The sequence below is a fragment of the Danio rerio genome, chromosome 14, assembly GCF_049306965.1.
Source record: "Danio rerio strain Tuebingen ecotype United States chromosome 14, GRCz12tu, whole genome shotgun sequence".
In the NCBI taxonomy this organism is placed as follows: Eukaryota; Metazoa; Chordata; class Actinopteri; order Cypriniformes; family Danionidae; genus Danio; species Danio rerio.
In genome coordinates this window covers 25,007,776-25,024,520 of record NC_133189.1, presented here as the reverse complement: position 1 = coordinate 25,024,520, position 16,745 = coordinate 25,007,776, and the positions used below count along the sequence as shown (strand labels likewise).

The 16,745-nt window shown below is 39.5% G+C and overlaps 1 protein-coding gene across 1 annotated transcript; it reads right to left on the bottom strand.

Annotated features, from left to right (window-relative positions):
* Positions 1-7,080: 7,080 nt before the first annotated feature.
* On the bottom strand, positions 7,081-12,541 carry LOC794378 (uncharacterized). Its single transcript, XM_001334282.9, has 11 exons — positions 12,479-12,541; positions 11,307-11,394; positions 11,003-11,137; positions 10,805-10,909; positions 10,536-10,681; positions 10,183-10,319; positions 10,016-10,109; positions 9,593-9,925; positions 9,318-9,498; positions 8,285-8,412; positions 7,081-8,191 (listed from the first exon to the last, which is right to left on the bottom strand). Exons 2-11 carry the CDS (start codon positions 11,386-11,388, stop codon positions 7,868-7,870), a joined length of 1,665 nt encoding a protein of 554 aa, XP_001334318.5. The 5' UTR covers positions 11,389-11,394; positions 12,479-12,541; the 3' UTR covers positions 7,081-7,867.
* Between the last annotated feature and the right edge of the window lie 4,204 nt (positions 12,542-16,745).

Below are 16,745 nucleotides of genomic sequence, written 5' to 3'. Positions count from 1 at the left end.
ACCTTCATTTGCAACTCTTAGTCGGCTCCTACTTACTCTGTTTGATTCATCTGTAAAATCCCCTCCCTACTTACTTTACTTTTGCCCACAACAACCAACTCCACCTATGCCCAATTTGCTTTTCAAGAATGTTGTCAGAGGGCCCATACCGGCAAGCGTCATCCCGGCCTGTACTTATATACTTATCTATGCACCTAAAATGCTAACTGGAAAAGCGAATTCCGCTGAACGCAATAACAGGACATTATTATGCTGCTTGCAATATAGCGGTACTGTGCTGTCATGGTAAAATGATCCCTCTTTACCATGCTTTTGACTCATTTGCTGTAAATAAAGTTTTACTGTCAAGAAAATATATATTTTTTTTAGCTTTTGTGTATAAACATCTGTTTAATTTAAGTTGCTGATTGCAATTTAAAATGTCTGATAATATTATTTAATAAAATAATAACTAATAGTTTGGTCATTTATTTTACTAATATGGCAACCGCTAAATGTGTTCCATTTGGGATGACACTAAAGTCATTTGGCATACAACTTATGAAGTAGCACCTGCAACAGCATCACCAGTTCCTTTCCCTTCTGATGATGTGTGTCTTAACCAGTGATGGAAATAAAAACATTATAATTAAACACTTTTACCTATGGAGTTACTCTTTTTTTTAGTGTTTTTACTTTTTTCATCCATCCATCCATCCATCCATAATAGTCAATATAGAAATGATATTTACAATAAAACATCAATTTTGATGATTGTCTCTCACACTGTCCCACAACAACATTGTACATTGTTTTATAATAATGATATTCAATTTAGTGTCTATCTCAAAATAACCACAATAGTTACCTTTCCAGGTAATTAGTAACATTTATATCGATGCAATGCAATTACTAACTTGTTACTATTTATGATATATAACTAGTGATCATTACTGATAACATTTTTAAAGTACCACACCCAACTTTGGTCCTAATGTAGGTCAGATTAGTCTCATTGCTTGTCAGTTTACAGTTTATAAAAGCATTTTGATTTAAATGGAGCTATGGATTAGTGATAGAAGATGTGTTCATCTGTCATGCCCTTGCTTCATTTCTGGGGATGACAGGCACAGATTATGTGTGGCATGTTTTTGGAGCAATGCACACTCAGTCAGCCCTCGGTGGAGTTCACTGTCCTCATTATGAATGTCTCACTTTGTTCCCTGGTTCCCTGAGAAGGGAACAAGATGCTGCGTCAATCTGCCATATGCTACCTTTTAGACATTGGTCATGTGTTTATATTATCCTATGACTATGTGTCAAGGCAATTAATGATTCAGACACACATTCATACAGAAGGCATTAACAACATCATGACATCATTTTTGGTTCATGGATATAATCCTGAGATGTTCTCTTCTGCACCTTTTATAGACAAATTGACTCAAAATGACACTTGTCTTGTTGAGTGTCCTTGTAAACACAATTATATCTTTAGCAAGCATTAAGACTTAAATTAAAGAGAAAAAAAATGATTTTGAGTATATTTTGTCATGTAGTGAGCACAACTCTACTGTTGCACTTTATTAACAGAGGTCAAAATGAATAAATTCTGATTTAAACTTAGTTTGGTTAAGAATTCTAGCACCACATAATCATATTAAAAACAGAAACACAGATGTACTTTTGACTATGAAGATGATGAAAACTATGTATTTGTAGGTTTGAGTCTAAACCGTAAGGTACACGATTCAATTTCTAAAGAAAAACTTTTAGAAAATGACTTGGGGGAAAAAAAAATGTCATACAAGAGGGTAATGCTTGACAGAGCCAGAAAATATGAAAAACAGTGGCTGCATGGACACCCATCACAAATTGATTCAAAATTATGGTTCATTTATCCAATACACTCTATGCAATAACATATACTGCACTCAACAAGGTGACCACAGTTTTTATCAAACAACAAAAAATTGAAAATCTCTCGCTGGTTTTGACTTGGTCACTGGTGAGCACTGGTGTAACTTTTTGTACAAGGATTAACCCATAATTACTTTGTATAATTAACATTACGCAGGGATATTTATTTATTACTTAAAAAAAATAATTAAAAAATCCATGTTTTGGAAATAGGCTCATTTTACAAGTTTTACCATTTTTGAATCCATTTAGACAATCTCTTGGTTTGGCAGAAAATTAAAAGTTGCTATGCTTTCATACTGGTGTGATAATCAAGGAACTTTGCTGCCATACCATAGCTGCATCAGGCGGAATATTACACTGATTTGGTGGTGCAAGATGCTAGAAACTATTTTCAGATATTGCTATATCAATGAACCAGTTACAGCCATAGTACAGTTTTTTGAATATTATGGCAGAATGAGGGTACACTGTAGGAACAGCCATATTGAACCAGAAAATAGCAACCTTTAATATTTTTAGTCTTTATACATGTTGTAATTATAGAAGAGATAAGCTTTAAATAGTCGATTACTGAAACTCTTTGGTCATTTATGAACTAACAGTGACCCATACTAAGCTAAGCTAAGCTAGGGATAAAGTGTTTGTAACACCTGGGCTCATAACAGGAAGGCACGGAATCTCAGGTTTATCAAAAACACGGATATTTATTAACACTTACGGAGATGAACAGAGGAAGAACATGGGGTGAAGACAGACATCAACTGAAGAGAATACCTGACAAGGGACTAACAGAATACAGGGTCTTAAATACACAGGAGGATTGCAATGATTAAACACAGGGATGGGACACAGGTGGAAGTGATGAACATAATGATGGCGGGAACTAGAACTTTCAAAAGGCACGCCTTTGCGCCTAAACGAAAGGAGAGGTGTCAGAGGAGAGTCTGTGGGGAGAAACCAGGAGAGGAATTGGAGTGTGTGGAAAAGAGGAGGCGGCCAGGGAGGAGTCGCAGGAGGGAGGAGCCAGGAAGGGAGGTGAAGCAGGAGGAGGACCCAGGACACAGCCAGGAGGACGGCCCAGGGTGGAGTCGACGAAGGGAGGAGCCATGAAGGAGGAGAGGTTGCCGACTCTAGGGGGCTGACCGTGGGAGACATTCCAGCTGGAGGTGGAGCCCAAGGAGTCGACAGACTCTGAGGTCCTGGAGGGGCGAAATGGAGTGGACGGCTCACCCGACAGAGGCGACAACACAGGTCCAGATGCCCGCGGTGGAGCCAGAGTGACAGGGGACCAAGGCGTAGCTGGAGGAGGGAGGAGCTTAATGGAGCTTCCAGGATGGAGGGATGAGGCGCAGCTGGAGGAGCAGAGTCCAGAGGTGGAGGCAGGCTGACTCCTGACCAAGGTGAAGCCAGGGGGATGAGGGAGCCTGGTGCAGCCGGTGGGCTGATGGTCCATGGAGGAGATGAGGGATGAGAGAGCCAATGTGGAGCCATTGGGTTGGAGGGGCGAGGCAGAGTCCATAGCTCGGAGGGCTGAGGAGATGACGTCGAGTGACAACCTCTGGCCGGCGAAACAGGTAGGCAGGCCCTCAGGGATACCTCCACACATGAGGCTGGAGGGTGAGCCGGGGGACTGGCTGACTGAAGCAGCACTGAAGAGTCCAGTGAAAGCTCACCCTCTGCTGTGGGTTGGTGGGTGGGACTCGCTTGGTCCCTCAATGTCTACCAGGACTCCCTTTCGGCAATAAAAACATTGAGGGCAAAAAGACTATGACAATAAAACAAAGGGGAAACACGGCGTAAACTTTTTCGTTGGTCCAGTATTATGTAAGGCCTGGGTTCACAACAGAAAGGCACAGGATCTGAAGTGATGAACATAATGATGGCGAGAACTAGAACAAAGGAGCACATGGTGAAGGTCACATGAGGAAAACAGGTTGTGACAGTGTTTTTAGGTGCATCCGACTTCATGCAGCAAAATCTGTCTTAAAGCTGTGCATGCCGGTTAGAAATGTTGTCCGGATTGACACTGCGCTGATGCCACGTGATTGTCACATGTGGCATCAAAGTACTGCGACAGCACTTAGAGATCAGACAGCAGAATCAGCCAGTGCAGCATTTGAAGAGCGACTGTTGGACCTGCGATGACGACATGGATATCACACGATTGGCCTAGTTCACCGCAACAACGCATGTTAATAAATTTATTATTGGACAAATTCCGATTCACAAAAAATAAATAAAAAAATCTTTGTACCCATCATGGTTATTAAAATACTACAAATATTTTACTGCAGGATCATCTTTTTTTTAAAAATAATTTGTTCATAAAGTCTTTTACTCACGCTTTTTTCTCCATTCAGCCCCATAAATGATTTAAATAATATATTTTGGTAAACAACCTATATATTAACTCAAATAAGTCTTACAAACTTGTAATTAAATAGTTATCATCATTGATCTTGAAAGATTTCTTAACAAATTAAGTTTAAAAATATTTTATTCCCTGTCAAGCCGTTTTTGCAGAAATGTTAAAAGTAACATTGATTTCTACTTAAAGTGTAGCTCATTTTTTTGTTCCTTTTGTTCAATCTCCTTGGATTAAAATGCTTTTTTAAAAATGCTTTTATTATCCAAAATAATCCTAGTCGTGTATATTTATTTTCTTTTTATGTGCCCTCTCGTTTCCCCCTATTTCTCATGCATTTGTTATATAGGCTACTTAAATTTAGTTTATTATTCCTGAATTGTTTAAAATGAACTATAGTTTGTAAAGACTGTATTGTGTTTTATTTTTACTGTAAATCTTTTGTTGTTATTGCAATAAATAAATAAATAAATGATTACGCCATGTGATCAGTCATGACTGCAGCAACATCAGTTAAATGGATTCTAAAACTCAGCATTTCAACTGTAGGAGATTTGAGTTATGATCTTATTTTCCAGCAAGTGGAATGTTCCTTTTAACACGATACATTTGGATATTTTGGTATACTAACTGTATCTTCAATAATGATCAATATGTTTTTGATCCTTTTTTTAAATATCCGGTTCATTTTAGCATGAATTATTCTTTTTTGTCAAGTCAGAACCCAGACATGAACAACAAATTGATAGATTTGCTTTAAGAGTTTGTAACTGAAGGCCCCCAAATATGAAAAATCCCACAACTAGCACATTTCTGAATGCTAAAGAGAAACATAATCGCTTTATGGTCATGTTATAAATTCACTTTGGCACTGAAACTGTCAATTAGCAAATGCCCAGTTCAGGAAACAATCACTCAACTATTAGACCTTTCAGCACTAAAACTATCCTCTGGTAATGAGGGACTCTGATGTATAAATTTGCACCTGTAACCTGAAGACATGTAGCCCTGGTGTCTGAAAAATTACCTTGATTGTGCACAGCGCCATGGAAATTTATCTTTGCAATGATTTTATTGCATGGTTACCTTAGGCAATTAAATCAATAAATCTTACCTGTCAAGGAGGTGGTTCGGTGCCAGGAAGAAATGAAAAGCTCATATTCAGTAAATAAAAGTCTTTTTGACACATCATTTGGAGCATTATTTAATGGGAGGAACCATTGCAAAAATATGAGAGCAGGGTGTGCTATTTTATTAGGCACATCATTATATTAAAGGTATATTATTTTATGGCTTAAATTAAAGCATTTTAGCGCTTCCTCGCACACAAAGAGACTCGTAAATTAATAAGACATGTCTGAGCATGCAAATTTTCCCAGAGATGAATAAATAAGAAGGTATTATATTCAAGCGGAATGCTGCATAATGAGGCTTGCTAACCGTGATCTACTTGAAATGAAAATGTTGTGTACAGTTGAATATAGGGAAATGCATGCAGTATTTGCAAATGTTCTCCTCCATTTGGCAAACACCAACAAACCATTACATCATAGTCTATTTTTCAGTTTACTGGGTTTGTCATGAGAAACATGTTGATATTAACATAGGGAGCTTTAAGGTTAATGTGGTCACTTGTCAAGTGTAATAATAAATCGTTGTGTCTCATATGAGAGGCCTGTGAAAAATGGTTTAGTTTTACCATTTAGGATGTAGAAATATTTTCCATCTAGTGTTGGGTGCAGTTAGTTACAAAGTTACAAGTTAGTCTACTTAATTTACTTTTCCCCTGATAAAGCAAGGTAAGAGACCACTATTCATTTATAGGTAACTTAATCACAGTACTTATAATGTAATTGCCCTAAAAGTAAATAAATTGTACAGTTTTCTACTGTACTTGTTCTACTACTAAATCAATTAATTTAATTAGAGTAAATGTACTTTTTGTTATAGAAATATAAATATGAGCAATATCACACTCATAGCAGTGCAATATGGCTGTATATCGGCACTGGTGGGAGGCATTGTATTGGAGTGCATGTCTTAGTGTCCCACCAGTTACAATATACAGCCATATCACACTGCTACAGTATGAGTGTTGAAACAGAAATTAGCTAATTTTATGAATATTAATAATCAACAATAACAGTTTATTCCTAATTATTAATATTCCGGCTTAAGCTTCAGTCAATTTGGTCAAACAAACATATGATTGTATCTGATCCTGACTCTCAGATTATGAATATTAATTATCAACAATAATGAATTATTATTAATAATTAATATCCTGGATCAATTTATTGTTAATTTGACCAAACAAACAACCCGAGCCGCCGCTCTTCCAAGCGGACACGGTAATGATCTATTCATTTAGAAAAAGGGAATTTAATTGCTATTTCTTGTGAAGTAGATTAATCATTCATAAGTTTTAATCAACTTATAATAGCTAGGCAGGGGAATCTGTGTTCCAGTGACTTTTTCTATGAGGAAAACAATACAATTCATTTGATTATACACAGCAAATTTTGGTCTTTGGAATAAACTCCATAGGAGTTAAAATCAACTCAATCTGAGTGTACATGCGTGACCATCAAATTAACTCCAGTACAGAGTTAAAGTAACTAAATTTTTTTAGTTAAATTTTAACACATTTTTTTTAGTTAAAATTTAACTCTTTTTGGAGTCAAAATAATACTCCTACAGAGAGTACTTGAAAACTATAAACTCCTTATGAGTGTTAAAAATCAACACTTTTTATGAGTTAAATGTACTTCACACAATATATATTTTTATGTGAAAATTATTACACTGAATGCTATACTCTTCACGTAAAGCTTTTATTTAAACAAATCCATACATTACTTTTAAAAGTTACATGCATGGACAAACTTTGAAATTAATTACCATTAGAAAATACAATCTAACAGCAATATATTTAATGTTAACAGAGTAAAAACTAGAAAGTAAACCTGTATAAAACCCTGTCAGCACATCACTGCATTTTATAAAATCAAGTTTGCAGAATTATATAAAAACAAAATACTACAGGATTGTGTAACCTGAGGTAGACACATATACATCAGATGAAGTAACAAGAACTTCGCAGTGAACACATTTCAATAACAAATCATATAATACAACTCTCTGACAAAACATAAAATTGTGAATCACAACCATATGACATTTAAGAATCAAAAGATTTGAAATGTCTTAATCTTTCCCTTTCTACAACAAGTACCTTTCTTGGAAGGTTTTCACTCACTTGAAAAGCATGGAAGTGATTATGGAAACATGTTTCATGCTCAATCAAAACAAAAAACACTTCACCATTATGTAAAATGATTGAGGTTATTTTACTGAAAACTGGTGTTTATTTACAAGCGAAACAGTCAAATTTTTGAAGTTCTTCACAGAATCTTTAAAAAATTTGTGTTTTGCCTCAAATCTCATGGTCCAGATATGAATGAGTGGCCCGACCTTTCTAATACACCTTGGGTAATGCACCATAAAATAGTGTTTTGGAAGCAAGTTGTTTGATGGGTACAGTTCCTTAAAGAGTTTATGATGTTCATACATTTTGACATTTTGGTCAAAAAAATAAAATTAGTGCTTGTTCAGAAGCCTTGCTCTAAGCTCTTTGACTTTTGGAGTTTCCTCAGTTGTGCCTATATCGATATTGTACACAGTTGTCTGCACAAATGTGTACAGGCTGGACAGAGCATCATCATATTTCACACCGAAAACAAAATGAGATTTGAACAACTCATCAAATGCACCCAAGGATGTGCATGATTGACAAGGCAGAATTTTTCTGTCCATGACAATGTAGAAGGTGGAAACCTGTGCTTTTGATGTCCCTGAGGCAAGAAGATACGGCTGAGGGTTTCCTTCAGTGGTCAGGAGATGATCATCTAGGCTTTGGCATGACTGAAATAACAAAAATGACCCTTTATTAACTATTTGTTTAAAATTAGGCATTAAATAAAATATTTAAACTAGAATAGTGTTGTTTTAGCAAACCTTATAAAATTTGACCAGATGAGTTGTTGCCTCTTCAACACTGATCTTCTTGGGCTGCTTTCTTCCAGCTGGTTGTGGAGTAAGTAGATGCAGCAGGATGAATAGAGAAGCCATGTCGCTGTCCCATTCTGAAGACAGAAAATAACAGTAGTTATTTCAAACCAGTCTGTTGAAAGCATTGATAAGTTAACCTTGTGTCTATTGTGTATCATAATATCTTACAAGTACAAACTGTTAGTGGGAAATTGTTGTTGTTGTGTGATAAAGACCAAACAAAGATTTTTAATTTCATATAGTTAATATCAAAGCCAATGAAACTTTTACATTCATCATTTTTTAATGGAAATAATTTATTTTGAACAGCTTTTACAAACCATGAATTTACTGATGATATTCTGTAACAGAATATATTTTAGAAAACAATTGTGTTGTGTTTTTAGCAGACATTTGGAGAATAAATGCTTTTGGTAAATAATCAAAAACTTTTAAAGTTACTCCACCTCACAATGGAAATGTTATCAATAAATCACGTCATTTAACCTATAAAATCTTTTTTCATTTTCATAATACATCTTGATATTTTGGATGAAAACCAGGAAGCTTGTGACTGACCCATTGACAGTCAAGTAATAAACTTGTCAAACTTGTCAGGGTCCAGAAAAGTCAAATTCCATCTGAAATCAATGGTTTAGACTGAATTCTATGAAGTGTCAAGAACACTTTTTGTACCAAAAGTATTCTTCTTGCATAAAATCATGGTTGAACCACTGATGGCAGATTGACTATTTGACAATTTCTTACATATTTTGCTGAACTCTGCTAGTGAAATTTAGCTGGCAGTCAATGGGACAGTCACAAGTCTCCTGAATTTTATCCAAAATTCCTTTATTTAGAAGATAAACATAGTTATTATGAGTTTGGAACAACATGGGGTAAGTGATTAATGGTAAAAATCTTTATTTTAGAGTGGAGTAGCCCGTAAACCAGAAGACTGTTTTAAGTAAACTCATTGCTATTTTAACAATCACTGTACCTGGATCATCAGTTGTGTCAGAATCCTCCTTCAGAGCAGCTTTCAAATGCCGTTTTAGTAGAGCAGTCTCTTTAAGTTTCCTGGCCTCCTGGATGACTTTTTCTTTAAAACTGGTGCTCCATTTTTCCAAGAATCTTGAAGCAACCTCTGCTCCAAACATCAATGAGAAGTCTTGCGAAATCTAATTTAAAAATAAAAAAAAACAACAGTTTAGACATTTATTGTGACTTAATGTTTTTTTATATTCAAAAAAAATATTTTTATTGAATATTTACCAGTCCTTTGACATCCAAGAAACGCGGGAACATTTGTAGTACATCAGCTGAGCGCTGAGGGTCATGGAGAATCTGTTGACGGTAGTGGAAAGTTTCTTTCATCTTCTTGAACACAGTGTCATGATCAGTTGTGTGATGGAGGAGTGACATAGCTTCCATGCATTCATCTCCCATTCGCTGGTCATCTAGAGCTCCAACTGTTCTTAATAATGTGGGACCTCCTTTTAGCTCCACTCTGCTCTGTGAGGTAGAGGAGGTTCTGGATTTACGCTGCACAGTCTTCATGCGCCACTCAAGAAAGCCAGTGTTACTCTGAATGTCATAGAAATGTTCCTGACAAAAAGCAGTATATTATGTTAGACAAAATAATACAATTGCAAAGGCTCAAGCATAAAAAGTTTATAGTTCGGTTGGAAAACTTACATATCCTTTCTTAGAGTATGGGTCTTTTAAGGTTGGGAACAGTGACACAATACCAAAGGCATGAAACTCTTTTGCTCCTTTACTAACAGCTCTTCTGCAAAGAAAAACATACGTCTTAAGATCATATTCTAATAAAAAGTATAGTCATATGTTCTTAAACTTCTTACCCTTCCTTTTCACGCATGTGAGCTACAATTATGTTCACCATTAACCGTCTTGTAGAATCTTTTAAGCTCCCAGTCTCTTCATACTCTTTAATCACAGTCAGCCCTGCAGGCTTTGAAGATAGAATTTGCATGATATTCTAAAAGAAATAAAACATTATATAGAAAAATAACAACCAAAATTAGACCTGTTTAAAAAAAAACTTATCTAATAACAGGGCATATTTAATACTTTAAAATGCATTTATTTTTTGAACTGCAAGTTTACAGTATAACATTATCTAAAACATAAGTTATAGATAGTTTACAGATCTATCTGTATGGAAGTAAAAAACAAAACAAAAAAGGAAACGTACATTTCTTGCATGGACACTGTCCAATAAAGGTTGAATTATTTGAGATCCAGAATCACTGCTGCTTAAACTGCTTGACACAGACAACGTATCGGTCAAACTTGGGGAGGAGGGTACTTCAACGACCCCTTGCTGCAGAACAGTCAGATCTGGAAAAAAAAAATCACAAAAACAACACAGTATAAAACAATTAGGCTAATCTAGGAACTAATGTTGTGTAGTAGGGTGGATATTTCGCTGATAATTATATAATTACATATAACTCTACTTACCACAAGTAGTGACAGTAACATATTCTGTCTGATTGGAAGAGGCACCAAACTCTGTCAGGTCTGAGAAGTCTGTAGAGCCCTTTGATGTTTCAGCAAATGGAAGTTCTAAAATGCACAGTTTCACTCCAATTCAATCCGAGTCATAACACAAAAACTTTCAAAATCTTAAAAAAAAAATTATAATAAAAAAAAACCTACCATCATCAGTGTGGATGATAAAACACATTTCTTTGTTTGTCGCAAGTTCTGGAAATACATCCTCATCCACTTCTATGCCATGGTCATCTGTGACTTTCAATGTTGTATCCTCTGGTATAAGAAACTTCTGCTGGACTACATCATAACACCAACGTATAATTTATAAAATACATTTCAAAATTACTTGTATTATTATTGCTTTTTTTATATATATATATATATATATATATATATATATATATATATATATATATATATATATATATATATAAGTATTCTTTATTAACTAAATATTAAACCTCACCTGCACTGTGAAAATCCAAGAAAGAGACTTCTTCCAGTTTAATATACTTCTTCTTGCCTTCAAATTGCACTTTTATCAACATCGTGACCTGTAATGTAAGAGATAAAATGACATTTAACAATTAATGTTGCTAAGAATGTTATATATATACATATATATCTTAAAACGGCATAGTCTCATGCTCACGACTAAGTTACATCATGTTACAATCCAAAACATTACAAGACCAATATTGCACGTATCAAATCTTAGACATAAATACACAAACATGTATTGCTGGATATTAATGTTAACGTTCCCTCGTTAGCCTATTTGAAAGCTGAATAGCATGTTTCTTCATCTGCTCGAGCAATTCGATAGAATACAAAAAATACATGTTTTTTGGAATTATCTGTCGTCTTTGACCCGACTCGTGGCCAAGAAAGTCTTACCTCCCTGACTCATTATCCCTCATCTTTCAGCTTCATAGCCATGCTTAATCAAAATAAGGTCATCATCATGTAAACTTAAGTTTTGTCGACTTGCAAAACGTTACAGCAGTTACACCGGTTTCATAGCACATAGACGCGCGTATTTTATCGGCGTCACTGTTAAACAACCGGGATTTACACGGGGAGCAGAGCAGCGTGAGAGGCGCGCGGGAATCCTTTTCTGCGTGTATGCGCCAATTTGATTTCACCAGCGTTGTGTCGGTTGCACATAGAGTAAAAAGCTTGCGCATCCAAAAGACACTTAAAGTGAATGGACCCTGGCGTCTTTATTCACTCTGAATCAGTACACTTTCATGAAGTAAATGGTAACTTATCTCAAAGTTTTTACTGGGGCTAGCTTTTTTTTCTCTCCCTGTCACTCCGTGCCGCCCTGGGGGATCACCCATATTGGCCATGCCTAAATCCGCCACTCTCTTCTCGACAGCAAAACACATTTTTTACAAAGTGAAACGAAAGATGATTAGGTAGTTCGTTCACATCGTCGAATAAGTTTTTAAAACAGCGCACAATACAGTCAATGGATAAGCTAACTTGAGTTAGGCGCCAATCTCGCTAACTTACATGCTGTCTCTAACGACAGAAAAACGAAACCGCTAGAGCAAAACGCCTTGCTGTCATAAAATATCGAACATTCCAAAATATTTTTATACATGTAAGTTATAACAATGCGCTTTTACCTACCTCACAACGAAGAGCATTCCTCCAATTCCCTCGTGCTGCTCGGCAGGGTCGTCTAATGGCGCTCTAGCTAAACATTTAACTCCAGTTGTGACGTTAAAGCAGGCTCCTGAACACCAGCGAATGAACTCCAAAATAAAACTCACCAAAAAGTATCCCATAACACACGAGTGTGTAGAAGTTTAAAAATAAACTCCAAAAATGTAACTCTTTCACACTTTTTTGACTAACTCCTAATTTTTCAACTCCAGAAATTTGCTGTGTAATGGAATTTATTGACTAGTCAGACAGATAACGAACAAACGCAAGAACATACATCCAACATAGAACAAAGGTAAACCACGTGGAGATATCGGGTCTATACGGGACTATAAAACATGTACAAACAGAGATAGATAGCAAACCGCGGAAATATTCAGATAATATTCAGATAATATATTCAGATAATATATTCAGATAAAGAGTGGCAAAATCTGGTTTCAGTTACACACACACACACACCATTAAGGATCACCAAGATTATAAAAAACACTTTTTTGATAAAAGGGGCACAGCTTATTCGCATAACTAAAAATACCTGGACTTTTATGTCTGGGGGTCTCTTTCTTTATGCGAGTCTCTTCTTGATGAAACTCCTTTGATGTCCTTCTTGATGCGTTGAGTTTGTAATACAGTTCGGAAGAACACAATGGCAAACTTTTAACTGAGTTTACTTTGCCGGAAAAGAAGAAAAACGTGGGTCACGTGACAACCCGTTCAGCATTCTTGACCAATGATTTCAGGGCAAAGTTTGAGCGCGAAACATCCTTTGTCTTGAGCTGCTCCTATGCAAATTTGAGTGTCCGCCCAAAGCATGTGGAGAGGCATTTAATGCAGGGAATTAAAGAATAAAGCAGTGTGAGTTATTATCTTGCTCTATGCATCATGTGTTGTAAAATGTCAAATGGAGTCCAACGACACCAGACATGGACAGGTAAATCAACAGTAAAAGGTACATCACAAATACATCAACATTATTCCCACACTGACATTATTTAAACTAAAAAGGGCCTAAAAGTATGAATTTGTACCACCTATGAGGAATTGTACACATTACAAAAGTTAAGTGTAATTAAACAAGAGATTTGGGGTTCTAAATGTCTTTGTTTAAACAAAAGACATTAAAGAGGGATGTCTTTTGTCTGTGAGGAAAAGGCTGAATAAAGATTCTCCTCTTATCTGCCATGTTCTTTTGAAGTCGGCAGAGAGTGGTTTAGGACAGTTCTGTGAAGTGTCGCAAACTCGTTAACTTGTCAACAAGAAGTCTGGGCCAGACTTTTGGGCTCCAAGTGATCTGAATTGTCCTGGAAATTGAACCCAGACCGTTTTCATGGAATGTTGAACGGAATGTTTACCTCCAGCATATATGTTACAATATATATGTTACCAGTTATGTTACAGTGTGATATTGCAATTATACAACAGGTTGACGGTAATCATGTATATAAAATACAACCAAAGAGCTGGGTTTCTCCCTTGCCTGGCGTTCTTTTGGTCCGGTCCTCCAGAGCGGTGCGTATTAGTTGCAATTTTACAAAAAGAGCAACACAATTGTGCAGCACGTCCTTTTCAGGATGGCGCTCCGACCGTGCGTTTCTGGATGCGGTGGTTTCCTGTCCCCGGATGATGGGCACAAGCACTGCGTTGCATGTCTGGGGGTCAAGCATTCTAATGCGGTGCTCGCAGGCAGTTCATGTCGTCATTGCCATGCCATGACTGTTGCGCAGTTAAGATCGCGGCTAGCCTTTGCAAAAGGCTGACCCACCCCAGCTGTCCCCTGCACTGCTGCAGGGTTCCAGTGGGAGATAATCCGTCGCCTCCGGGCCCGCGGACCTCCCGCTTCTCCAATTGCTCCATTCAAGCTTCGAGCAGAGAAAGCGATCCGTCTAACCAGATGGTAGCCCTTACGTTCGATGACACCGGGGACCAGACGTCCACTGCTGCATCGGTGGGTGTACTTTTTTTGTCCTACGAGAATCCAGGCCCACTCGCCCCACTTGGGCAGGTGAGCGCTGACAAAATGGATCCTGAAACAGACATGTTAGCTGTGCTTCGGCCCGTCCCAGGCTGCTTCGGCCGTGGGGTTGGAGATGGTTTATCCCCCAGCTCCGCAGCCGGACCGACTAGTTGGGTGCTACGGAGAGGACCAGAGGGCTAAGCCTTCGAAGCCTCTCGTCCCTTTTTTTCCCGGAGGTGCACAGTAGGCTCACGCGGCCCTGGAGGGTATTTTTTTCTGCCGGTGCTGCGTGTCCCTCTGCCCTCACCACTCACTCTGGAGCGGCCAGGGGGTATGTGGCGATTTCTCAGGTTGAGCATGCGATTGCGGTCAATCTTTGTCTGCGTGGTGCCTCTTCTAGGCGGGGTCCGCTTCGTCTCCCGTCCAAAGCCTGTAAGTTATCTGCCTCCCTCAGAACTAGAGCTCACAAGGCTGCGGGCCAGGCTGCTTCCGCCTTGCACGCTATGGCCACCTACCAGTGCTACCAAGCACAGGCGCTGGCCGAGCTGCACGAGGGTGGGTCCAACCCAGGCTTGTTACATGAGCTTCGCACCGCAACCGACTATGCTCTTTGGACCACTAAGTCCGCTGCTTGTGCGTTGGGGAGGACGATGTCTACATTACTGGTCCAGAAGCGCCACTTTTGGCTAAACTTGGCTGATATGCGCAAAGTCGACAAAGTCCGCTTTCTTGACTCCCCCATATCTGAAGGTGGTCTGTTCGGCAACACTGTCTGTGAATTCACCAAGGGATTCAAGGCGGTAAGAGAGAGGTCTGATGCGATGGGTAGTGTCACCTATTGGCGGGACCATAAGCCCGCTCCGCCCGCAGAATCATCCATATTTACTGCTCCTCGCCAAAGGCGCCCGCCTACGAGTGCTGCCCCGCCCCCGCACACGCCTCTGGCGAAGCAAGCGCGCCAAGCGCCTCGAAAGCAGGCAGCCCCCCCTGCCCAGAGCGCAGCTTAATCCAGTAAATAGACTGCCAAGCGTCCCTGGGACAGGTAATCTGGAGAAGAGGGAACTTGCTCTTTCATTCGCACAATCAGACTCGGCTATGCGATTCAGTTCGCGAAAAGATTGATTGATTATGCACAGAGACAAGGTGCCCTCCACCTGTTGTGGTTTCAGGTCAACCGAAAAAAGAGCAAACTCGCCCCCGTGCAGAGGATCTCTTTTCTCGGACTGGAGCTGGACTCGGTCATCATGGCAGTGCGCCTCTCCGGAGGGCGTGCTCAGCTGATGCTGAACTGTCTGAGAGAGCTCGGCAGCAAAATAGTGGTCCCACTGAAATTATTTCAGAGGCTCCTGGGGCATATGGCATCCGCAGCCGATGTCACGCAGCTCGGATTACTCCATATGAGACCACTCCAGCACTGGCTTCACGATCAGGTCCCCAGATGCGCATGGCACGTGGGCACACACCGAGTCACTGTTACTGCGCTGTGTCGCCGTGCCCTCAGCCCTTGAAACAACCCCTCGTTCCTACAGGCCGGAGTGCCTCTAGGACAGGTGTCCAGTCATGTTGTTGTTTCAACAGATGCTTCCAGCACGGGTTGGGGGGCTGTGTGCTGCGGGCATGCAGCTGCAGGCCTGTGGAAAGGAACATGGTTGTATTGGCATATCAATCGCCTGGAGCTGTTGGCAGTGTTTCTTGCTCTCCACCGTTTTTTTTCCGGTGCTGGAGCAGCTGCACGTGCTGGTCAGGACGGACAGCACGGCAGCAGTGGCGTATATCAACCGCATGGGGGGTATTCGCTCACGCCGCATGTCTCAGATTGCCTTCCATCTGCTCTTCTAGAGTCATCCGCGGCTGAAATCACTGCGCGCCATTCACATTCAAGGCAAGCTCAACCGTGCAGTCGATGCACTCTCACGGCAGCCTTTACGTCTTGGAGAATGGAGACTCCACCCCGAGTCTGTTCAGCTGATGTGGGCGCGATTCGGGGAAGCCCAGATTGATCTGTTTGCTTCCCCCGAGAACGCTCATTGCCAGTTGTTCTTTTCCCTGACCAAGGGCTCTCTCGGCACAGATGCACTGGCCCACAGCTGGCCTCGGGGCATGCGCAAATATGCGTGTCCCCCAGTGAGCCTGCTTGCGCAGTTATTGTGCAAGGTCAGGGAGGACGAGGAACAGGTTTTGCTGGTTGTGCCCCTCTGGCCCAACCGGACCTGGATGTCAGAGCTCTCCCTCCTTGCGACGGCCCTCCCCTGGCAGATCCCTTTGAGAGAGGAC